Source organism: Aythya fuligula, chromosome 28 (assembly GCF_009819795.1).
Source record: "Aythya fuligula isolate bAytFul2 chromosome 28, bAytFul2.pri, whole genome shotgun sequence".
NCBI classification, from domain to species: Eukaryota; Metazoa; Chordata; class Aves; order Anseriformes; family Anatidae; genus Aythya; species Aythya fuligula.
The window spans coordinates 2,835,758-2,851,853 of record NC_045586.1 but is presented as its reverse complement, the minus strand read 5'-3'; the positions used below and the strand labels follow the sequence as shown (position 1 = coordinate 2,851,853).

Sequence of the window (16,096 nt, the reverse complement as noted above, 5' to 3'; positions counted from 1 at the left end):
CTCCCCAAGATGGCGGCGCTCCGCTGGCGCCACGGGGGGCGTCACGTGACACCGGCCCCACCCCCCCGGGCGAGCCGAAAGGGGCGGGGAATGGGGCGGGGCCGGGCGGGTCTCTCCCCGCCCAGGGGCGAGGCCGGGCGCGGCAGTGTCCAATGGGCACTCAGGGGGCGGGGCCTCGGCGGAGGTAACAGGTTGGGGCGGCGGCGGAGGTGCGAGCGGTGCCTGCGGCGGCTCCGGAGGTGAGCGGGGGGGGTCGATAGGGGGTCGATAGGGGGTCGATAGGGGGTCGATAGGGGGTCGATAGGGGGTCGATAGGGGGTCGATAGGGGGTCGATAGGGGGTCGATAGGGGGTCGATAGGGGGTCGATAGGGGGTCGATAGGGGGTCGATAGGGGGTCGATAGGGGGTCGAGGGGCCGCTGCCCTCGCCCTGCGTTCAGCCTCCCGGCAGAGCCCCCAGGGGCCGGGGCCGTTGGGGTCGCCGTTCCCGGGCCGTGCCCTGCCCCGGGGCCGAGCCCTGCCGCAGGGGCTCTGTAGCGCTCCTTGCCCTGGGGGTGCTGCACCCGGGGGGGTTCCTGTTGTGGGGTGCCTGTTGTGGGGTCTTATTGCGGGGTGCCGTGCAGCAGGTCCCGTGGGGGTGCTTCCCCCGTGAGGGGTCTGCCCCGGCTGGGGTCTCCTCGTGAGGGATCCTGCGGCACCCCCAGGGGCTCTCTGTGGGGCTGCCCCTTCCCCCAGGGCCCTGCGTTTCCCTGCGCTCCCCCCTGCCGAGAGCGTCCCCGGGGTCCTGGCCCCGCGCACCCATCTGTGGGGGCTGCTGGCGGGGTGCCCTCGGGCAGGGTCCCGCTGTGACGCCCCCATAGGCGCTGCTCTGTGGGGTTCCCTTCCTGCGCTCCGTGTCCCCGTGAATCCCATCCCCGTCCCTTCGGTGCTGCTCCCTCGTTTGCTCCTCGTAAATATTTAGCGTCGTTTATGGCTCCTGCAATCTCTGACCGGGGGAGGTGGCTGATAAGGGCCAAGTCCCAGCCCGGTTTTCGGGGCTGTGCCCAGCCCGGACGGGGACAGACGGAGCCGCTCTGAGCACGGCCGGGACCTCGGGGCTCTTCCTTCCGAACCGCGGTGGTGTGGAGACAACCTCCCCGAAGCCTTGAGCTGCAGAAGGACGAGTTGTGTCCCCGAGCGGGGAAAATCAACCCCTCCGGGACCTGGCAGCGTCACGCACCGCTTTATTACACCGGGGCCGGCCCCGTGCTGCCTGCGGAGTGGGTTCAAACCTTGCCCGTAACGCGGCACCTGCTGAAACTTTAATGCGCCGCGCTGCCCCACTTCGCCCGGCTCCCAGGGCGCAGTTTGCAGCCTCCTGTTTCAATGAGGGAGGAAAGCGAAACCCGCGCTGGCTGCGGGGGGTTACGGCACGCGGGGCAGCGATGCTGCGTCCCCGGAGCTGCCTCCGTGCCCCCCTGGGTCCCCTGGGGCCGTGATGCCCACGGTCACCGGGACCGGGTCTCGATGCCCACGGGGTCGTCCCTGCAGGCTGGGTGAGGGCTGTGAGGGGCAGGGGTGCCCGGGTCGTGCTGCCCGTCCCTGTCCCCGTTTCTTCCCCTCCGCTGCTCTGTCCCCGGGATAACCCATCCGCTGTGCCCGCTGTCCCGGCCCTTTGTTTGGAGGGTGCTCGGTATCGCTCCGGGCGGTTTTGCTCCCCACCACCCCGACCAGTTGAGCTGGTTTGGGGCCGAGTTTCCACCTCTGTCCCGTAGATAACATCCCCACAGATAACGTGGCGCTTGTGACCGAGTCCTCTCCCGCTGCGGCCCCTCACAGCGTCCCCCCCCCTGCTGTTTTGGGGCCGCACTGGGGTGGGGTGGTGGCGGCTGGGACCGGCACTGAGGTGTCAGTGTGAGCTGGGGGGGACAACTGGGGGCTCCCCGTGGTGCCAGGGCTGCTGCTGCTCACCGCAGCCCCACGGCGAAGGGGTTAAGCCCCTGTTTGCACCTCAGCCTAATGAGCTCCGTGTACACGAACACAGTGAACACAGTGCCGCGTCCCCTGGCACCCAGCTGCGGATCCGCGCCCTGTGGGGCTGCTCCTGCTCTGCCTCGGTTCCCCCGGGGAGAGTTTCCCCTCCCAGCGCCCGGATCCGAGCAGTTCTGCTTCCAAAGGTGCGATCGGCTCAGGAAGCGGGGACTGGGGTGGATGTGACGGGTGCTGCCGCACGGCTGCGTGGTGTGGGTGTGGGGCTGGGTGAGCCGTGCCCTGCCGTGGGAGCGCCGAGAGCAGCCCCGGCCCCGTTCGTGGCCGTTTCGCTGCCATCCACAACCAACCGCAGCAGCTGCCGGAGGCGGCTTTGGCCAAACGCCGCTGGTTGGCGAGGGCAGGGCAGGAGCTGCCCCGTGGGCTCGCGGCTGCGGGATGCGGGTCGGGAAGGGAAGCGCCGCGGGTGCGACCGCCGGGCAGGGAACGGGGTTTTCCAGTCCCCGGGTTGATGATTAACCGCAGCGCTCTCGCCGTGGGTGGCTCGGGAGGCTTTCGGATTCAAAGGAATTCGGAGGCTCTGCCTTATCAGCTGGGCTGCGGTGTGGGGAGCCGCGGGGCCCGGAGCGCCCTGGTGGTGCGGTGACGTCCCCGGGGCTGGGGACGCCCTGGCCCCGGTGACGCAGCCCTGGGCGCGCTGGTTTCGGGCGTCTCCGACCTGCGGCTTGTCACGCGTGTGCTCACCCTGGGATTTATTGGGGTTTCGGGCTCCGCCAGGGAGCAGAGCACAGGAGGCAGGAGCGGCCGGTCTGCGGTGACGGACAGGGCGCGGGCACGGCTGCTGCTGGCACGTGAAACCGGCCACAGACTTTGGCCCCGAGTGCCGTGAGCCCCGGGGTCTTGCATGGCTGTGTGTAAACACAACTAACAACGGGTCATAGGTAGAGCAAAGCCTTTGGGAAACCCTCGGGGGAAAGAGCCTCCAGCATGCCGGGAGCCAAGAAAATGGGTGACAAACTGAAATGTTGGTTTTGTTATGTTCCTGCCGCTCCCTTTTCTGTGACACTGCTCTGGACATGAGGTGCTCTGGGACAATCCAGCCCCTGAGGCTTTGCACTCAGAGGTTCCCAGTGCTCAGGGGCACAGGAGCCGTGCCAGCCGAGCTGCCGCTGGGCTCAGGGTGACTCGGTGGCCTTGGGAGCGCACCCTGCTCCCCGGGGCCACGGTCCCTTTGCAGAAGGGCGAGCACGCTCCTGCCGAGCGGACCCTGCCCCAGGTACCTGTGTGCAGGAGGACAGGTAAGAGCTGGTGGCGCTCTGCTTTTCCTCCTGGGCTGCCCCTGTGCAGGAGTGGAAGGGTGAGCGAGCCGCTCGCTGCCGGCGAATTGCAAAACAACTTTCTGGGCTAACGTGCCCACAAAGGGCCCATTGTGTTTCCTATCTGCATGAGCGGAGCTGGCCGCCCGCCATCCCCGGGACGCTGGAGGTGCGTGACCGCCAGCGGGGGACCCGCGCCGCCCGCCCGCGCCCCCTGCCCTGCTGGCGGCCGGCCGGATCGGGGCAGAGCTGAGGTGTGTTTGCACAGCAGAGTCCCCGCGTGCTTGGCCGAAGAGTGAGCTGCACGCCCAGGGACGATAAGCAGAGTATCTGTAGCTCCAGTCCTTCGTCCCTCCCGCTCCTTCGCTGTGCTTTCCAGTGAAATCTCCTCCCCGGGCTGTTTTCAGCCCTGGGCTCTGCGCTGCTTTCCCACGTAGGAATGCAATCTGGCCGTTTCAAGTCCCTTTATCTGCGAGCTGGAGCCCTTCCAGGAGGAGGCATTCCTGGGGGATTAGCGGCTCACCTGCTCCCCAACACCCAGCTCGTGCTGCAGGACCGCTGCTGGCGGCACGGCGCGCACCCGAGCGATGCCACGTGCCCACGGAGCTGCTGCTGCTCCCCTGCAAGGAGCAAATCCTCCCTGAGGTCTGGCCCCGTGCAGCACCCCGCCAGCAGCTGCGTGTCACCCCCGTGGTTTTCTGCCACCTGGTCCCTGCGTGTGCCAGCACAGGGCTGCGGGGCCGTGTCCAAAGGTCTCCTGGAGCCGGGTGCTGCGCCCAGCGCTCACCATTCCTGCCCAGTAGCGGTGGAGCCGAGCCCTCTCCCCACCCAGGCTGCAGCCCGGCACCCGCTGCACTTTGGACACTGCTGTGGACAAATCTGGGCTTTGCTGCCAAAGCCGCTTCCTCTCCTCGCTGTGCTGCTGCTCACAAACAGCCGCGATGGCCGTGCCTGGCCCTGCCATTCCCTGCGGGCCGGCCATATGGGCTCTGCCTTGCCGCGGCACGGAGCGGACGCGCTGCTGCTGGTGCCTGTGTCCCCTGGCACAGGGCTGGCGGGTTGGCTTTAGGGGCTCCTGCAGCGGTGCTGGGTTCAGGGCTCGTTTCTAGAGGCTGGTGTCTGCTGCTGATCTCGTTATCTCGATGCTGTGCAGGGATAACGAGATCAGGAGCAGCGGCACCCGTCCCTCTGGGCTGGAGGAGGCTCGGGACCAGGCAGGGGCATTTCCCTCAGCCCCGTTGCTGCTGCCCCGCTCGGTGCCACCTCCCGCAGGGCCGGGTGTTCTTCGCCTCCCCTCCATCTGCTCGGGGCCCAGTGCTCTGCCGGCTTCACCCTGCCGATCCCACGGCCGTGCCAGCTGGCCGCTGCCTGGCCCGCAGGACGAGCAGCTTGTCACCCACCCGTTGCTCCAGGCACCTCCTGGGAGCTGCCCCTTGCCCCTGAGATTGGGGTAAAGACCTGAAAGGCTCCGGTGAAGTGTCCCCAACCTCCCTGCAGTGCCGGGGTGCAGCCATGGCTTTGCTCAAGCTTTCCTCCAAGCCTGGTGCTGCTGGACCTGGTCCCGGTCTTGCGGGTTGGCCGGGGAACGGGAGCAGCCGGTGGCTGTGGGGAGCCGGCAGAGCCGCGGCGTGCTGGGGGGAGCAGAAGGCTCAGCCCCCCCCAGCCTGGGCAGGCATCCCCACGGCTGTTTGTCCTTCTGGGGCTGTCCCAGGGCAGCGGGGCTCTGGCTCGGATTTCTTCCTGGGGTGGGCAGGGGGCAGACGGGGTCTCGGGGGTGTGTGGGGAAATGAGGGAGCCCAGGTGGGCTCTGGGCAGCCCTGGTCACGGAGTGGGTGTGCGACCCCTGACTGCTTGGGGTAGGACAGCTTTGGGGCAACATCAAAACCCCTGCTGAAAGCTGAAAGTGTGGGTTTTTTGGGTTTGTTTCACATTTTTCTCTACGTGCAGGACGTGTTTGAGCGCTGCCCTGCCTGGCTCAGGCTCCCCGCGTGTCCCAGGGTCCCCTTGTGATCGCAGGGGCAAGCTCAGCGCCCGGCACCTTGCGTCGCCCACTCCCGGACCCAGTTTATTTAAAGCAGAGCCCGGAGCTGCTGCTCTCCCCGCTGGTGTTGGAGGCAGGGGGGGGAAACCCAGTGCCGTGCGGCTCTGGGGGGGGCAGTTTCAGGCTTTGCCGTCGCTTCAGATCAGTCCCGCTCGGGGCGCGAAGCTCGGGGGCAGCGCTCGCTGCGCAGGCGGATCCGGCAGCCGCTGCTCAGCTGGGCTGCAGCACCCCCGTCCCCAGTGCCCCCGGGGGGGTCGCGTCACGCCGTGCCCAATGTGTCACCGCTCGCATCCATCCCCTCCCAGCACACGTCGCCGGCTGCGGGCAGGGCGAGGCGGGGGCCCGGCGATGCTGGCGGGCTCCGAGGCGCTCGCTGCAGTGAGGCTGCGGCGCTCCGCAGGCACCCGGGAGGCAGCGGGAGCGGATCCTGGCTGCGGAGCCCCCCCGGGCTCTGTGCGCTGCGTCCCCCCCGCGTCCTGGCTGCGAAGGGCGAGCAGGACGAATGGCCGGTAAGCACCCCGGCTCGGGGCGGGGGGGTTGGCTGAGCCCCCCGAGGATAAGCGGGCTTGGGGCAGCCCCGCGGTGCCGGCGCTGATGCAGCCAGGCTCCTTGTCCCTGTCCCGTCCTGGGGACGCCGTTTGCATCCCTGCTCCGTGCCCGGTGCCGTTCCCTGGGGTGGGGGCTCTGTGAGGCTGGGAAGGGGCGCGCGGGAGCAGCGCGGGGCTCCCAGACCCTGCAGGGACAGAGGCTGCTGTACGGGAGGCGTGGGGGAGGACAGACCCCTGCCGAGCACCGTCTGCGGCAGCGCGGAGCCCGGGGTCACTCTGCCCTCTCCCCCCCAGGACCGCGGTGCTGAGACCCGGCATGGACTGGCCGGCGGGCACGGACATGGCGGAGAAGCAGAACCCGGTGGACTACGGCGTCCAGATCCGCTTCATCAATGACCTGCAGGAGCCCAAGAAGCCCCCCAAGGCGCGGGCCAAGCCGGGCTCCTACGGGGTGGCGGTGCGCGTGCAGGGCATCGCCGGGCAGCCCTTCGTCGTCCTCAACAGCGGCGAGAAGGGCAGCGACTCCTTTGGGGTGCAGATCAAAAGCGAGGGCGCCTACACCGGCCCCCCCGCCGGCCCCCGGCCCCCCGAGCTGCCCCCCGGCTCCGTCAGTCCCGACTCGGAGCTGCCGGAGAACCCCTACGTGCGCCGGCAGCCCTCCTGGAGCACCTCAGACGAGGAGCCCGGTGGCGGGGTCCCAGCGCCCCCCCGGCACAAGCCCCCCACCAAGCGGCCGCCCAGGGAGGAGCTGCGGAGGACGCAGTCCCACGGCAATCTGCTCGCTGCCAACGATGACGAGGAGCCCTTCGCCCCCGGCCCGCCGCGGGGGCAGCCCGGTGGCCCCCACCAGCCCCGGGCTCTGTCCGGCAGCAGAAGCAGCAGCATGCTGAGCGTCGCCGGGCCGCCCCGGCCAGCACCGGGCGAAGTGTCCGGCTTTGGGGCTGCCGTCAGGGAGCCCTCCTCGGACTCAGAGGCCCCGGGGCGCCGGCGGCCGGGGGACGCTGACGGCAGCGACATAGACACCAAGCCGCTCTCCTCGGTGGACTCGCTCATCAGCAAATTCGACGGGAAGGTGCAGCAGAGGGGCCGGGCAGCCCGGAGGGGCCGCATCCCCTCGGAGGAGAGGAAGCGTTCGCAGAGCCTCGACGGCCGCGTCTCTCACCGCGCCGTGCCGGACGGCCGGGAGCTGAGCGGTGCCCGGCGCGGGGACGTTCGCCCCCTGCCCTCGGGGCCCACCGGCAGCCTGGGCCGGGAGCAGAGAGCCAGGCCGGCGGAGGAGGGGGCGGCGAGGAGCCAGCGGGCGAACCGGGGCACGGAGGAGCCCCCGACCGAGCGGCTGCAAAGCAAAGCCCGGGCAGAGCTGCAGGTACCGGGGGGATGGATCCCATCAAGGGCCTCATCCTGCGGGGTGTCGGGTCCTGCTGGCAGCGTTAGTGTGGGCTGAGTGCTGGTGGTGGTGCACAGGGGTCCTGTACTCGTTAATCTGGGCTCTGGGCCATGGGTTGGGTTGGGGACCTCTCACTGGTGCCGCTGCCCCCTCAGCTGAACAGGGCACCCGCACTGCTTCTGGCTTCCCCGCGGGGCTGACGTCCTGCGAGCACTCAGCTGCAGCCCTGCCTGCAGCCCCTGCATCTCGGGGGGCTTCTGGGCCAGAACCTTCCCTGCTGGGGCACAAACACAAAGGAACCCAAAACACCACCCCCCCCAGTGCAGATGGGGCACCTTGCCCTGCGCTCCCCAGGGGCCAGCATCCTTGGCTCATTGGGGGCACCGGGTGGGGGGTTTGTGCCTGGCTCTCGCTGGAGCTGTGCTCCCGTCCTCGTGGCAGTTCAAATCCACCCCGGACCTGCTGCGGGACCAGCGGGAGGTGGCCCAGCCTGGCAGCAGCGAGCACACCAAGGAGCTCATCTACAGCATCCTGAAGGAGGGGTGAGCATCCCAGCTGCGTCCCGGGCTCCGGCCGTTCCCTGTCCCGGTTCCTGATGCGTGCTGCGGGGCAGGTCGGGAGCGGAGCTGCCCCAGTCGCTGCTGTGGGGGTTGCCTGGGGCAGGGCTCTGCGGATTGGGGCGGCTGGAGCCAGGTTAAGGCTATGGGGAGGAGAGCAGCCAGGTGCTCGGGGTGCCCCTGCCTTCCCGCACTCACCCCGCTCTGTCCGCTCCATACCCAACACTTTCCTTTTCCCGTGATGTCCACAGGAGCAGAGACAGCGAAACCTCCCTGAAGAGGAAAACTGCCCTGGTGTTCGAGAAGGTGCAGGAGCTGACGGTGAGCTGGGGCTGACACGGTGCTGCTCCCTGCCTCGTCCCCACTGTGCTCAGGGGGAGGCAGGGGGCTCGCGTGGACATCCCCCAACACATAAAGCACAGCACGAGGCTGAGGCCAGGCTGCCTCTGGGAGGAAACTGCGGGGCCAAGCCGTGGCCGGCGGTGCCCGTGTGTACCGGCTGAGCCCGGGGCTCCCCCCAGGTGCCTGCCAAGGACGCGGCGTGCTCCCAGCCCCAGCACGCGGAGCTGGCCAGGAAGGTGGAGGAGCTGCAGGAACAGCTCGACGAGGAGACGAAGGTGAGGCCAGGCGGAGGGAGCTCCCTGCTGCCCCCTGTGCCCAGCAGCGATGCTGGGGCAGCGGGCAGGGGGCATCGCCACGGCCACTTGTCCCCCCGGCGGGGTCTCACTGCTGTCCCCTCCCCGGCAGCTCCGCCAGAAGCTGGAGCTGACGAGGGACCCGGTGCGGAGCGGCACCGCGCGGGCACTGGAGGCCCGGCTGCAGGAGGCTGAGGAGGAGAGCCAGCGCCTGCGGGTGGCCCTGGAGAAGAAAGGCCAGGAGCTGCAGAGGAGCCTGCAGGAGTAAGAGCTGTGCTGGGGCCGTAAGCATGCTGTGGGGGTGCTGATGGGGGGCGCTGGGGATTTCTGAGGGTGCCAAGGCTGCAGGGATGGGGCTGGAGGAGCGGAGCGGGGCTCCTCTGCTGCCCCCATCCCATCACCTGCCAGAGGCACGGAGCCCAGCGAGCTCCCCACCTGTGCAGTGCTCGCCTGCCCTTAGGGCTGGAGACGTGCCCTGGGCTTCCCAGGGGGCTCACAGCGGGGCACTGCCCCTCACGCTCTCCTCTAGGCTGGCTGAGGCGAAGGCAGCCCGGGGACGGGCAGAAACCCGCCTGGGTGAGCGCGAGGAGCAGCTGGCGGCGATGCGTGAGGAGCTCGGCCGCCTGCACGAAGCCTCGGGGGCATCTCCAGACAGGGAAGCCTTGTACAAGGTACGGCAACACGTCCAGGGGGGCGCGAGCATCCCCTGCCTCGCCGCCGAGCCCACGGGGACCCCTCCGTGTCCCAGGAGCTGCTGGAGACCCGCGAGGAGCTGGAGGAGGCGCTGAGCTCCAAGCAGCGGCAGGAGGAGCACCTGCGGCTGCGGGAGCGGGAGCTGACGGCGCTGAAGGGGGCCCTGAAGGAGGAGGTGGCGAACCACGACAAGGAGCTCGACCGCGTCCGGCAGCAGTACCAGAGCGACATGGACCAGCTGCGGCGCAGCATGGACGGCATCTCGCAGGTCTGCCCGCGGGGAGACCCCGGCGTCTCGCTGGGCAGGGTCTTAGCCTGGGGTCTGTGTCCATAAATCCCCCTTTGTGTGGTGGAATTGGGCTTTGCGTCCTGCCCCAGACCCTCCCCATCACAGCACCCCGCTGCCCTGGGCTGGAGGTGGCTCCCCAAGGGGGCATGGGGCTCCCCGATGGGACCCGGGGCTCTCTGTGTCCCTTTGCAGCTTCCCCAGGCCGCTCTGGGAGGCGTTAACCCAGCAGGGGCTCAGCACTGTTGGAGCATCCCCCGAGGATGCAGGCGCTCAGTGCTCCGGTCCTGCCCGCCAGGATCAGGCCAGCCTGGAGTCAGAGAAGCAGAAAATCAGCGCCGTGGTGAGGAACCTGCAGCGGGAGCTGGAGGAGAGCGCGGAGGAGACGGGGCACTGGCGGGACATGTTCCAGAAGAACAAGGACGAGCTCCGGACCACGAAGCAGGAGTAAGCACCGGTGGCAGGAGCAGCCTTCGTGCGACCGTCCAGTGTCCCGCGGGGATGGGTCAGGGGGTGCCAGCCTCATCCTGCCCCTCTCCAGGCTGCTGCAGGTGAAGCTGGAGCGGGAGGAGTTCGAGGAGGAGCTGCGGGAGCTGCGGGAGCGCTTCTCAGCCGTGCGGGAGGAGGCAGACCAGGCACGGAGCAATGCGCTGGACCCTGGCGAGCTGGAGGCACTCAAGAAGGTGGGTGACGAGGGGGCAGCGCGGAGGGTGCAGCCCGGTCCTGCACCCCAGCAGGATGATGGCCAACAGGAGGGGTCCCCGTGACCCCCTCCCCGTCCCCAGGAGCTGCGCCAGGCCCGGGAGGCGCAGCGGGAGCTGGTGGCAGAGAAGCAGGAGCAGGACGAGCTGCTGCGGCAGCGGGAGCGGGAGCTGGCGGCCCTGCAGGGCACCATGCGGGAGGAGGCGTCCAGCCGCGACGGGGCCATCGAGCGGTACCGCAGGGACCTGCAGCAGCTCCAGAAGGAGCGGGACGAGGCTGTGAAGGTGAGTGCTGGGGCCAGGGGAAGAGGAGCAGTTCCCACCACGGCCTGCTCTTGCTGTCTTGGGACCCCACAGAGCTTTGCGTGAGCCCCACATTTTGTCCCGGATCCCTCTCCTGTGGGCTGGGCTGGTGGCCACAAGCCCAAAGGGTCCCCCTGAGCCCCCTCCCAGCTCAGCAGCCAGCCCTGGGACCTCCTCATGCTGTGGCCCCGTTGCAGGAGAAGGCTTCCCTGGAGAGCGAGAGGGAGTCCTCGGAGCAGGCGAGGAAGGCGGTGGAGTCCACCCTGCGGGAGCTGCAGGAGCAGAAGGACGACCTGAGGAGGAAGGTCCTGGGCATGGAAACGCAGCTGAAGGAGTACGAGCGCATGGGCGAGAGCTGGGAGGGCTCCCAGGCCCGGCTCAAGGAGAAGGTCACCAAGCTGGAGGTGCGGAGCCCGTCCCTGCCACCCCGCCACGCATCCAGGATGTGGGCACCGGGTCCCAGAGCCGTGCTGGAGGCACGGGCAGGAGGCAGCTGCGAGTTTCACGAGCCCTGTCCCCACAGGCGGAGCGCAGGCGGATGGAGGAGTCACTGGGGGAAGCCACGGACCGGGAGCAGGAGCTGCTGATGGCCAAGAGGTCGCTGGAGACGCGCTTGGACGAGGCGCAGCGCAGCCTGGCCCGGCTGACGCAGGAGCACCAGGAGCTGAGCGCCTCCTACCAGGAGGAGCAGAGGCAGAAGGAGCAGCTGAAGCGTGCCAAGAGCGAGCTGGAGGAGCAGAAGCGGCTCCTGGACCGGACCACGGAGAAGCTGAACAAAGAGGTCGGCTCCTGTACCCCAGGGCCCTGTCCCAGGGGTGTTGGGTGTCACCGTGGGCACTCTGCACCGTGGGTTGGAGGGTGGTGGTGCTCAGGGATCCCTTCCAGCCTGGGATATTTGATCATTTGATCATCATGAACGCATCGTCCCTTACGCTTCAGGGCAAATCCTGCTCCCCAGGAGGCTGGGGCTCCCGCAGAAGCCTGCTGCCTTTGGGCCAGCACATGCCTGGGAGGAGGGGATCATCCAGGCTGCCCTGGCAGGGCTCACAGCCCTTGCCATGGTGCTTCTGAGCTCCCAGGGCAGAAATGTTCCCCCCAGCCCCTTGCCCCCCATCGGCTCCTGAGCTCTCCCTGCTCTGCCGCAGCTGGAGCAAATGGCAGAGGAGTCGAACAGCTCGCTGGCCGTGCTCAAGTCGCAGCTGGAGGAGTTCAAGGAGAAGTCACGGAAGGAGATCACGGACTCCCAGAAACAAGCGAAGGACCGGGGTGCCGAGGTGGAGAAGATGCAGTTCAGCATGGGCCGGCTGCAGGACGAGGTTCGGCGGGGGCTGGCGGCTGCGGGGCCCCTCTCCTCCCTCTCCTCCCTTGTTTCACGCAGACTGCCCTTCCCCCAGGTGGCCCGGCTGAAGCAGGCGCTGCAGGACAGCCAGGCAGAGCGGGAGAGCGCGCTGCTGGACAAGGAGGTGCTGCTGCAGCGCCTGCACAACCTGGAGCAGGAGGCGGATGCCAAGAGGCGCTCCCAGGACGACCGCTCCCGGCAGGTCAAGGCGCTGGAGGTGGGTGGCGCGGCGCCCCAAAACCAAACCCGTGGCTTCTTCCAAACCACAGCCCCCTGCAGAGGGAGAGGGGTGATGGTGAAGGGAGGGATGAGGATCCAACGCTGCTTTGCTGCCTGTGGCACCGCTCGGCGCGGGTCCTGCAGTGCTGTGCGCCAACAGCAAGGGGCAGAGCGCGCCCAGCCTTCCCCGCTGCGCCCCAGCCAGAGCTGCTGCGAGGCAGGAGGGACGCGGGGTGGCAGTGCTGGGAGTGCTGCAGTTGGCAATTACTGCTGCAGCCGACCTTCTCGGCTCCCTTCAAGCCAGCATTGCCCCGCAACTCGCGTGGGAGAGCTGCCGTGCCTCCTGCGGGAGAGTTATCCTGCTTTCGGGTTATCCTTGCCTCTTCTCCGAGCGTGTCTCCTCTCCTGGCTCCTGGGCTGTGCCAGGACCTTGGGGCGGTTGGGTTTTGCTGGGCTGGAGGCTGCTGAGCAGCCCGTTGTTGGTGTGAGCCCCTTCTTCCAGCACCTCGGTGCTCATCGCCGGCAGCACGGCACCTTCTTGAGTGGGTGGGCGCTCGCTGCCCCCAGCCAGCCCCTCCAGCTGCCTGTCCCCTTGCCGTGGGGACCGAGGGGTCACGCCAACCTGTTCTGGCTTGTAGGAGAAGTCCAAGCGCCTGGAGGTGGAGCTGGACGAGGAGAAGACCACGGTGGAGCTGCTGACAGAGCGGGTCAACCGCAGCAGAGACCAGGTAGGGCGGGCGGTGCCGTGCCAGAGCCCCCCGAGCTGCAGCCCGGTCCTCTCCGGGGCAGAGCTTGGGCTCCTGGCTGCAGTCCCCGGGTTGGAGCCTCGTTAGCGAGCTGTTACTGAGCAGCCCCGACCCCTCCCATTGCTCCCAGTGTCTAAATACAACTGAGGTGTCATCTGAAAAGCTGGTTCGGGTGCGAGAGGAAATTATATGAGCTTGGTGAAAAAAAAAAAAAAATCCCCTGAAATTACAGGGTGAGGTTTGTGTTTATGCAGGAAGTTGGGGCTAAAATTACGCCAGTCTCCTGGCTGTAACCTCTCTATTAACCCACCTGCTAATTAGCTTCAAAGCCGGAGCTGGTGCTGGAGCTCTGTGCGCAGGCGTGAGCTGCTGCCGAGCCTCCTGGCACCGGCACCGATCGGCTTTGCCGACCCCCTGGTCCGTGCAGGGAGCGGGTGGCAGCGCTGTGGGGCTTTGGGAGAGGCAGACCCTTCGCTCCCAGCCCCACTGCGATCCCCTCGGGCTGTGGAAGGGGCATTTTGGCACCCTGGGGTGCCCCATGACACGGGGTTTGTCCTGGTGAGCTGGTAAATTGGGTGGGTTTTCCCATTTTTCATTTGGTAAATGGGGACGTCTACGAGGATGAGATCCTTCCAGGAGGAGACTTGTCCTGGGAGTACTCAACGTGCCCAAACTGCGGGTGCTGAGGGGCAGAGGTGTTTGTGAAACCGGAGCGTGGTTTGAAAAAAAATCATTGTGACTTTTGGGCTGCTTAGACATAACTCAAGCAACTCTTTGTACAGAAGTACGTTCCCTCAACCTTAAAATAACGCACAAACGTGTATTTAGCTCTGGGCAGCCAGCAACAGGCCCGTGGGGACCTTGGGTTTGATTCATCAGAGCATCAAATCCATTTCTGCCCCAAGCGTGGCTGCGCTGCAGTGCCTGGAGGTGCCAGGCAGAGCTGAGAGCGCAGCCAGGTCCTCGAATCCCAGTCCAACCAGTTAAACCCTCCAGTAGGAAATTGCAGTCCTCATCCCCCAGCCACGCATGCCTGGAGGGGGGGAGACGCGACCGCCGCTCACTGGAAGGGCAAGAGCCGACTGGGGAAGGAACCAAAATCCTCTCGCTAGGGTTTCTGTGTTCTGTGTCTGTTGGGAACTGCTGGGGCTGGGCGGAATGGGGCCGGGGACCCCGGGATGCGGCCACCCGCAGTGTCCCCGCTATGGGGCTGAGTCCCCCTCGTCCCCCTCTCCCCAGATCGACCAGCTGCGGGCAGAGCTGCTGCAGGAGCGCTCCAGCCGCCAGGACCTGGAGTGCGACAAGGTGTCTCTGGAACGGCAGGTGAGTGGAGGGGCCGCATCCAGCCCACGGCCCTGCCGGACCCGGGGACCCTCGTGCAGCCGCCTCGGCTTCCCTGCCCCTCTCCAGCACATCCCTTGTGTTTGCAAGGGGCTGTCCCACTTCAGCAGCCAAATGCCCGCTCCCAGGCTGGATGCAGCCTCTTCCCCTTCCTCCCGGTGCCCCAGCCTCAGGCAGAGCATCCTCGGAGCTGTCTCCTTGTATTGCTCCACCCGGCTCCTGCCCAGGATGCTGCAGGGAAGTGCTGCAGAGTGGGGCCCCCCCAGGGCTCCCACGGGATCCCCCCCTTCCCTTGCGCCCTGGGGCCACAGCGAGCGGCTCCCCGCCGGCCTGCCCGGGCTCTGAGCCCTTCATTACCCAACGCGGAGCTGGCTGGGAACAAAGCGGATCAATGGGAAATGAGCTCCTCGAGCCCTTCTTGTTCCCAGTGTGTCATTACCGCTGCCAAAACCAGCACGGGGCACGCGCCGCTGGCACCGCGCAGCAGCTGGGGTGCTCCCGGCCCGCCGCCGGGTCAGCGCTGCGGGGAGAAGAGCCACATTACACGGTGCTTTTGGGGTAGAAGCAGCTTTTTGGCTTTATTCCTTGGGCCAAAAGCTGTGCCCCCCGTGTCCTCCCCCAGAACAAGGAGCTGAAGAACCGCTTGGCCAGCTCCGAGGGCCTGCAGAAGCCCAGCGGCAACGTCTCGCAGCTGGAGGCACGCGTGGAAGAGCTGCAGGACAAGCTGCAGGCGGAGGAGAGGTAGCGGCCCCCCCACGCCCCCCGTCCCCATGCACTGGGGGCTGCCGCCCTCACCCGCACCTCGCGGCTCCCCGCAGGGAGAAGAACGTCCTGCTGTCCTCCACCCGCAAGCTGGAGCGCAAGGTGAAGGAGCTGACCATCCAGATCGACGACGAGCGGCAGCACGTCAGCGACCAGAAGGACCAGGTGGGGTGGTTTTGGGGGGTGGTGGGCGCGCAGCCCCCCTCCAGCCCAGCTCGGTGCCGTCTGACCCAGCGCCCGCGTCCCCCCCAGTTGAGCCTGCGGGTGAAGGCCCTGAAGCGCCAGGTGGACGAGGCCGAGGAGGAGATCGAGCGGCTGGAGGCCGCCCGCAAGAAGGCGCAGCGCGAGCTGGAGGAGCAGCACGAGCTCAACGAGCAGCTGCAGGCCCGCATCAAGACGCTGGAGAAGGAGGCCTGGTAGGGAGCTGGGGGGTCCCCACCGCCTCCCCCCCATCATTCTGCCTTCCCCCCCCGGTGCTGAGCCCTCTCCTCCCTCCCCGCCGCAGGCGCAAGGCCGCCCGCTCGGCCGCCGAGTCGTCGCTGCAGGACGACGCGCTCAGCTCGGACGAGGAGCTGGACAGCGCCTACGGGCCCTCCTCCATCGCCTCGCTGCTCAACGAGGCCAACCTGCAGGCCAGCTCCTGCTGAGCGCCCGGGGCCACCGGAGGATCCGGCCGCTGGGTGCCGAAGCCGTTTGCCGACACGGAGGAAGAGGGGCCGGGTCGAGTTGTGGGCTGGGGGGGCCGCAGCCCCCAGGACCCCGTCTGGCCTCTCTGTCTTCCTGCGGGTCTCAGGGCACCGAACTCGGCGTGGTTGAAGCAGGGACGTGGCGGGGGCCATGCGGCCCCGGGGAGCTGCGTGCCGGGGTCCCCCAGCAGCAGGGACGGGGGGGACACGGTCACAGGGACGCTGCAGAGCCGGGGGCAGGCTCGTGCTGGGTGTCCGTGTGTCTGTCCCCTCTGGCAGCACCCGCAGCCCCAGAGGCTCCCATTTATTTTTGTATGCACCAGCCCTCCACCCTCTGCTGCTCTTTTCCCTCTCAAAGTGCTATTTTAAATAAAATCAAACATTTTAACGTGTGTGGTGCCTGCGGCATTGGTCCAGGGCCGGGAGGGAGCGTGGGGCTGGGGCCATGGGTGGGGGCCAGGGCTCGGCGGCACGAGGCTCCCTCCTGCTCAGCTGGATCTGGCTCCAAGATAAATCCTTGTTATCACTAATTAACAAGGATGGGAGCCTTGCCAAATGCTAATTAGTGC

General features: G+C 67.7%; 1 protein-coding gene across 1 annotated transcript; it reads left to right on the top strand.

The window, feature by feature from the left end:
• Positions 1-208: 208 nt before the first annotated feature.
• CGN (cingulin) lies at positions 209-15,668 on the top strand. The gene is made up of 22 exons (XM_032204340.1): positions 209-239; positions 6,167-7,072; positions 7,139-7,238; positions 7,701-7,801; positions 8,068-8,137; positions 8,338-8,433; positions 8,564-8,709; positions 8,981-9,122; positions 9,200-9,412; positions 9,729-9,877; positions 9,972-10,113; positions 10,216-10,416; positions 10,632-10,838; positions 10,958-11,215; positions 11,580-11,750; positions 11,829-11,990; positions 12,631-12,720; positions 13,978-14,061; positions 14,702-14,820; positions 14,898-15,006; positions 15,094-15,257; positions 15,347-15,668. The coding sequence occupies exons 2-22, from the start codon at positions 6,189-6,191 to the stop codon at positions 15,486-15,488; spliced, it is 3,750 nt and encodes a 1,249-aa protein (XP_032060231.1). The 5' UTR covers positions 209-239; positions 6,167-6,188; the 3' UTR covers positions 15,489-15,668.
• Positions 15,669-16,096: the final 428 nt, after the last annotated feature.

Bases quoted from the DNA above. Each gene is read 5' to 3' on its own strand.
- CGN (XM_032204340.1), top strand. From the start codon at position 6,189: ATGGACTGGCCGGCGGGCACGGACATGGCGGAGAAGCAGAACCCGGTG. The intron at 9,123-9,199 runs GTACGGCAACAC...TCCGTGTCCCAG, and splicing joins ACAGGGAAGCCTTGTACAAG to GAGCTGCTGGAGACCCGCGA. The intron at 10,114-10,215 runs GTGGGTGACGAG...CCCCGTCCCCAG, and splicing joins AGCTGGAGGCACTCAAGAAG to GAGCTGCGCCAGGCCCGGGA.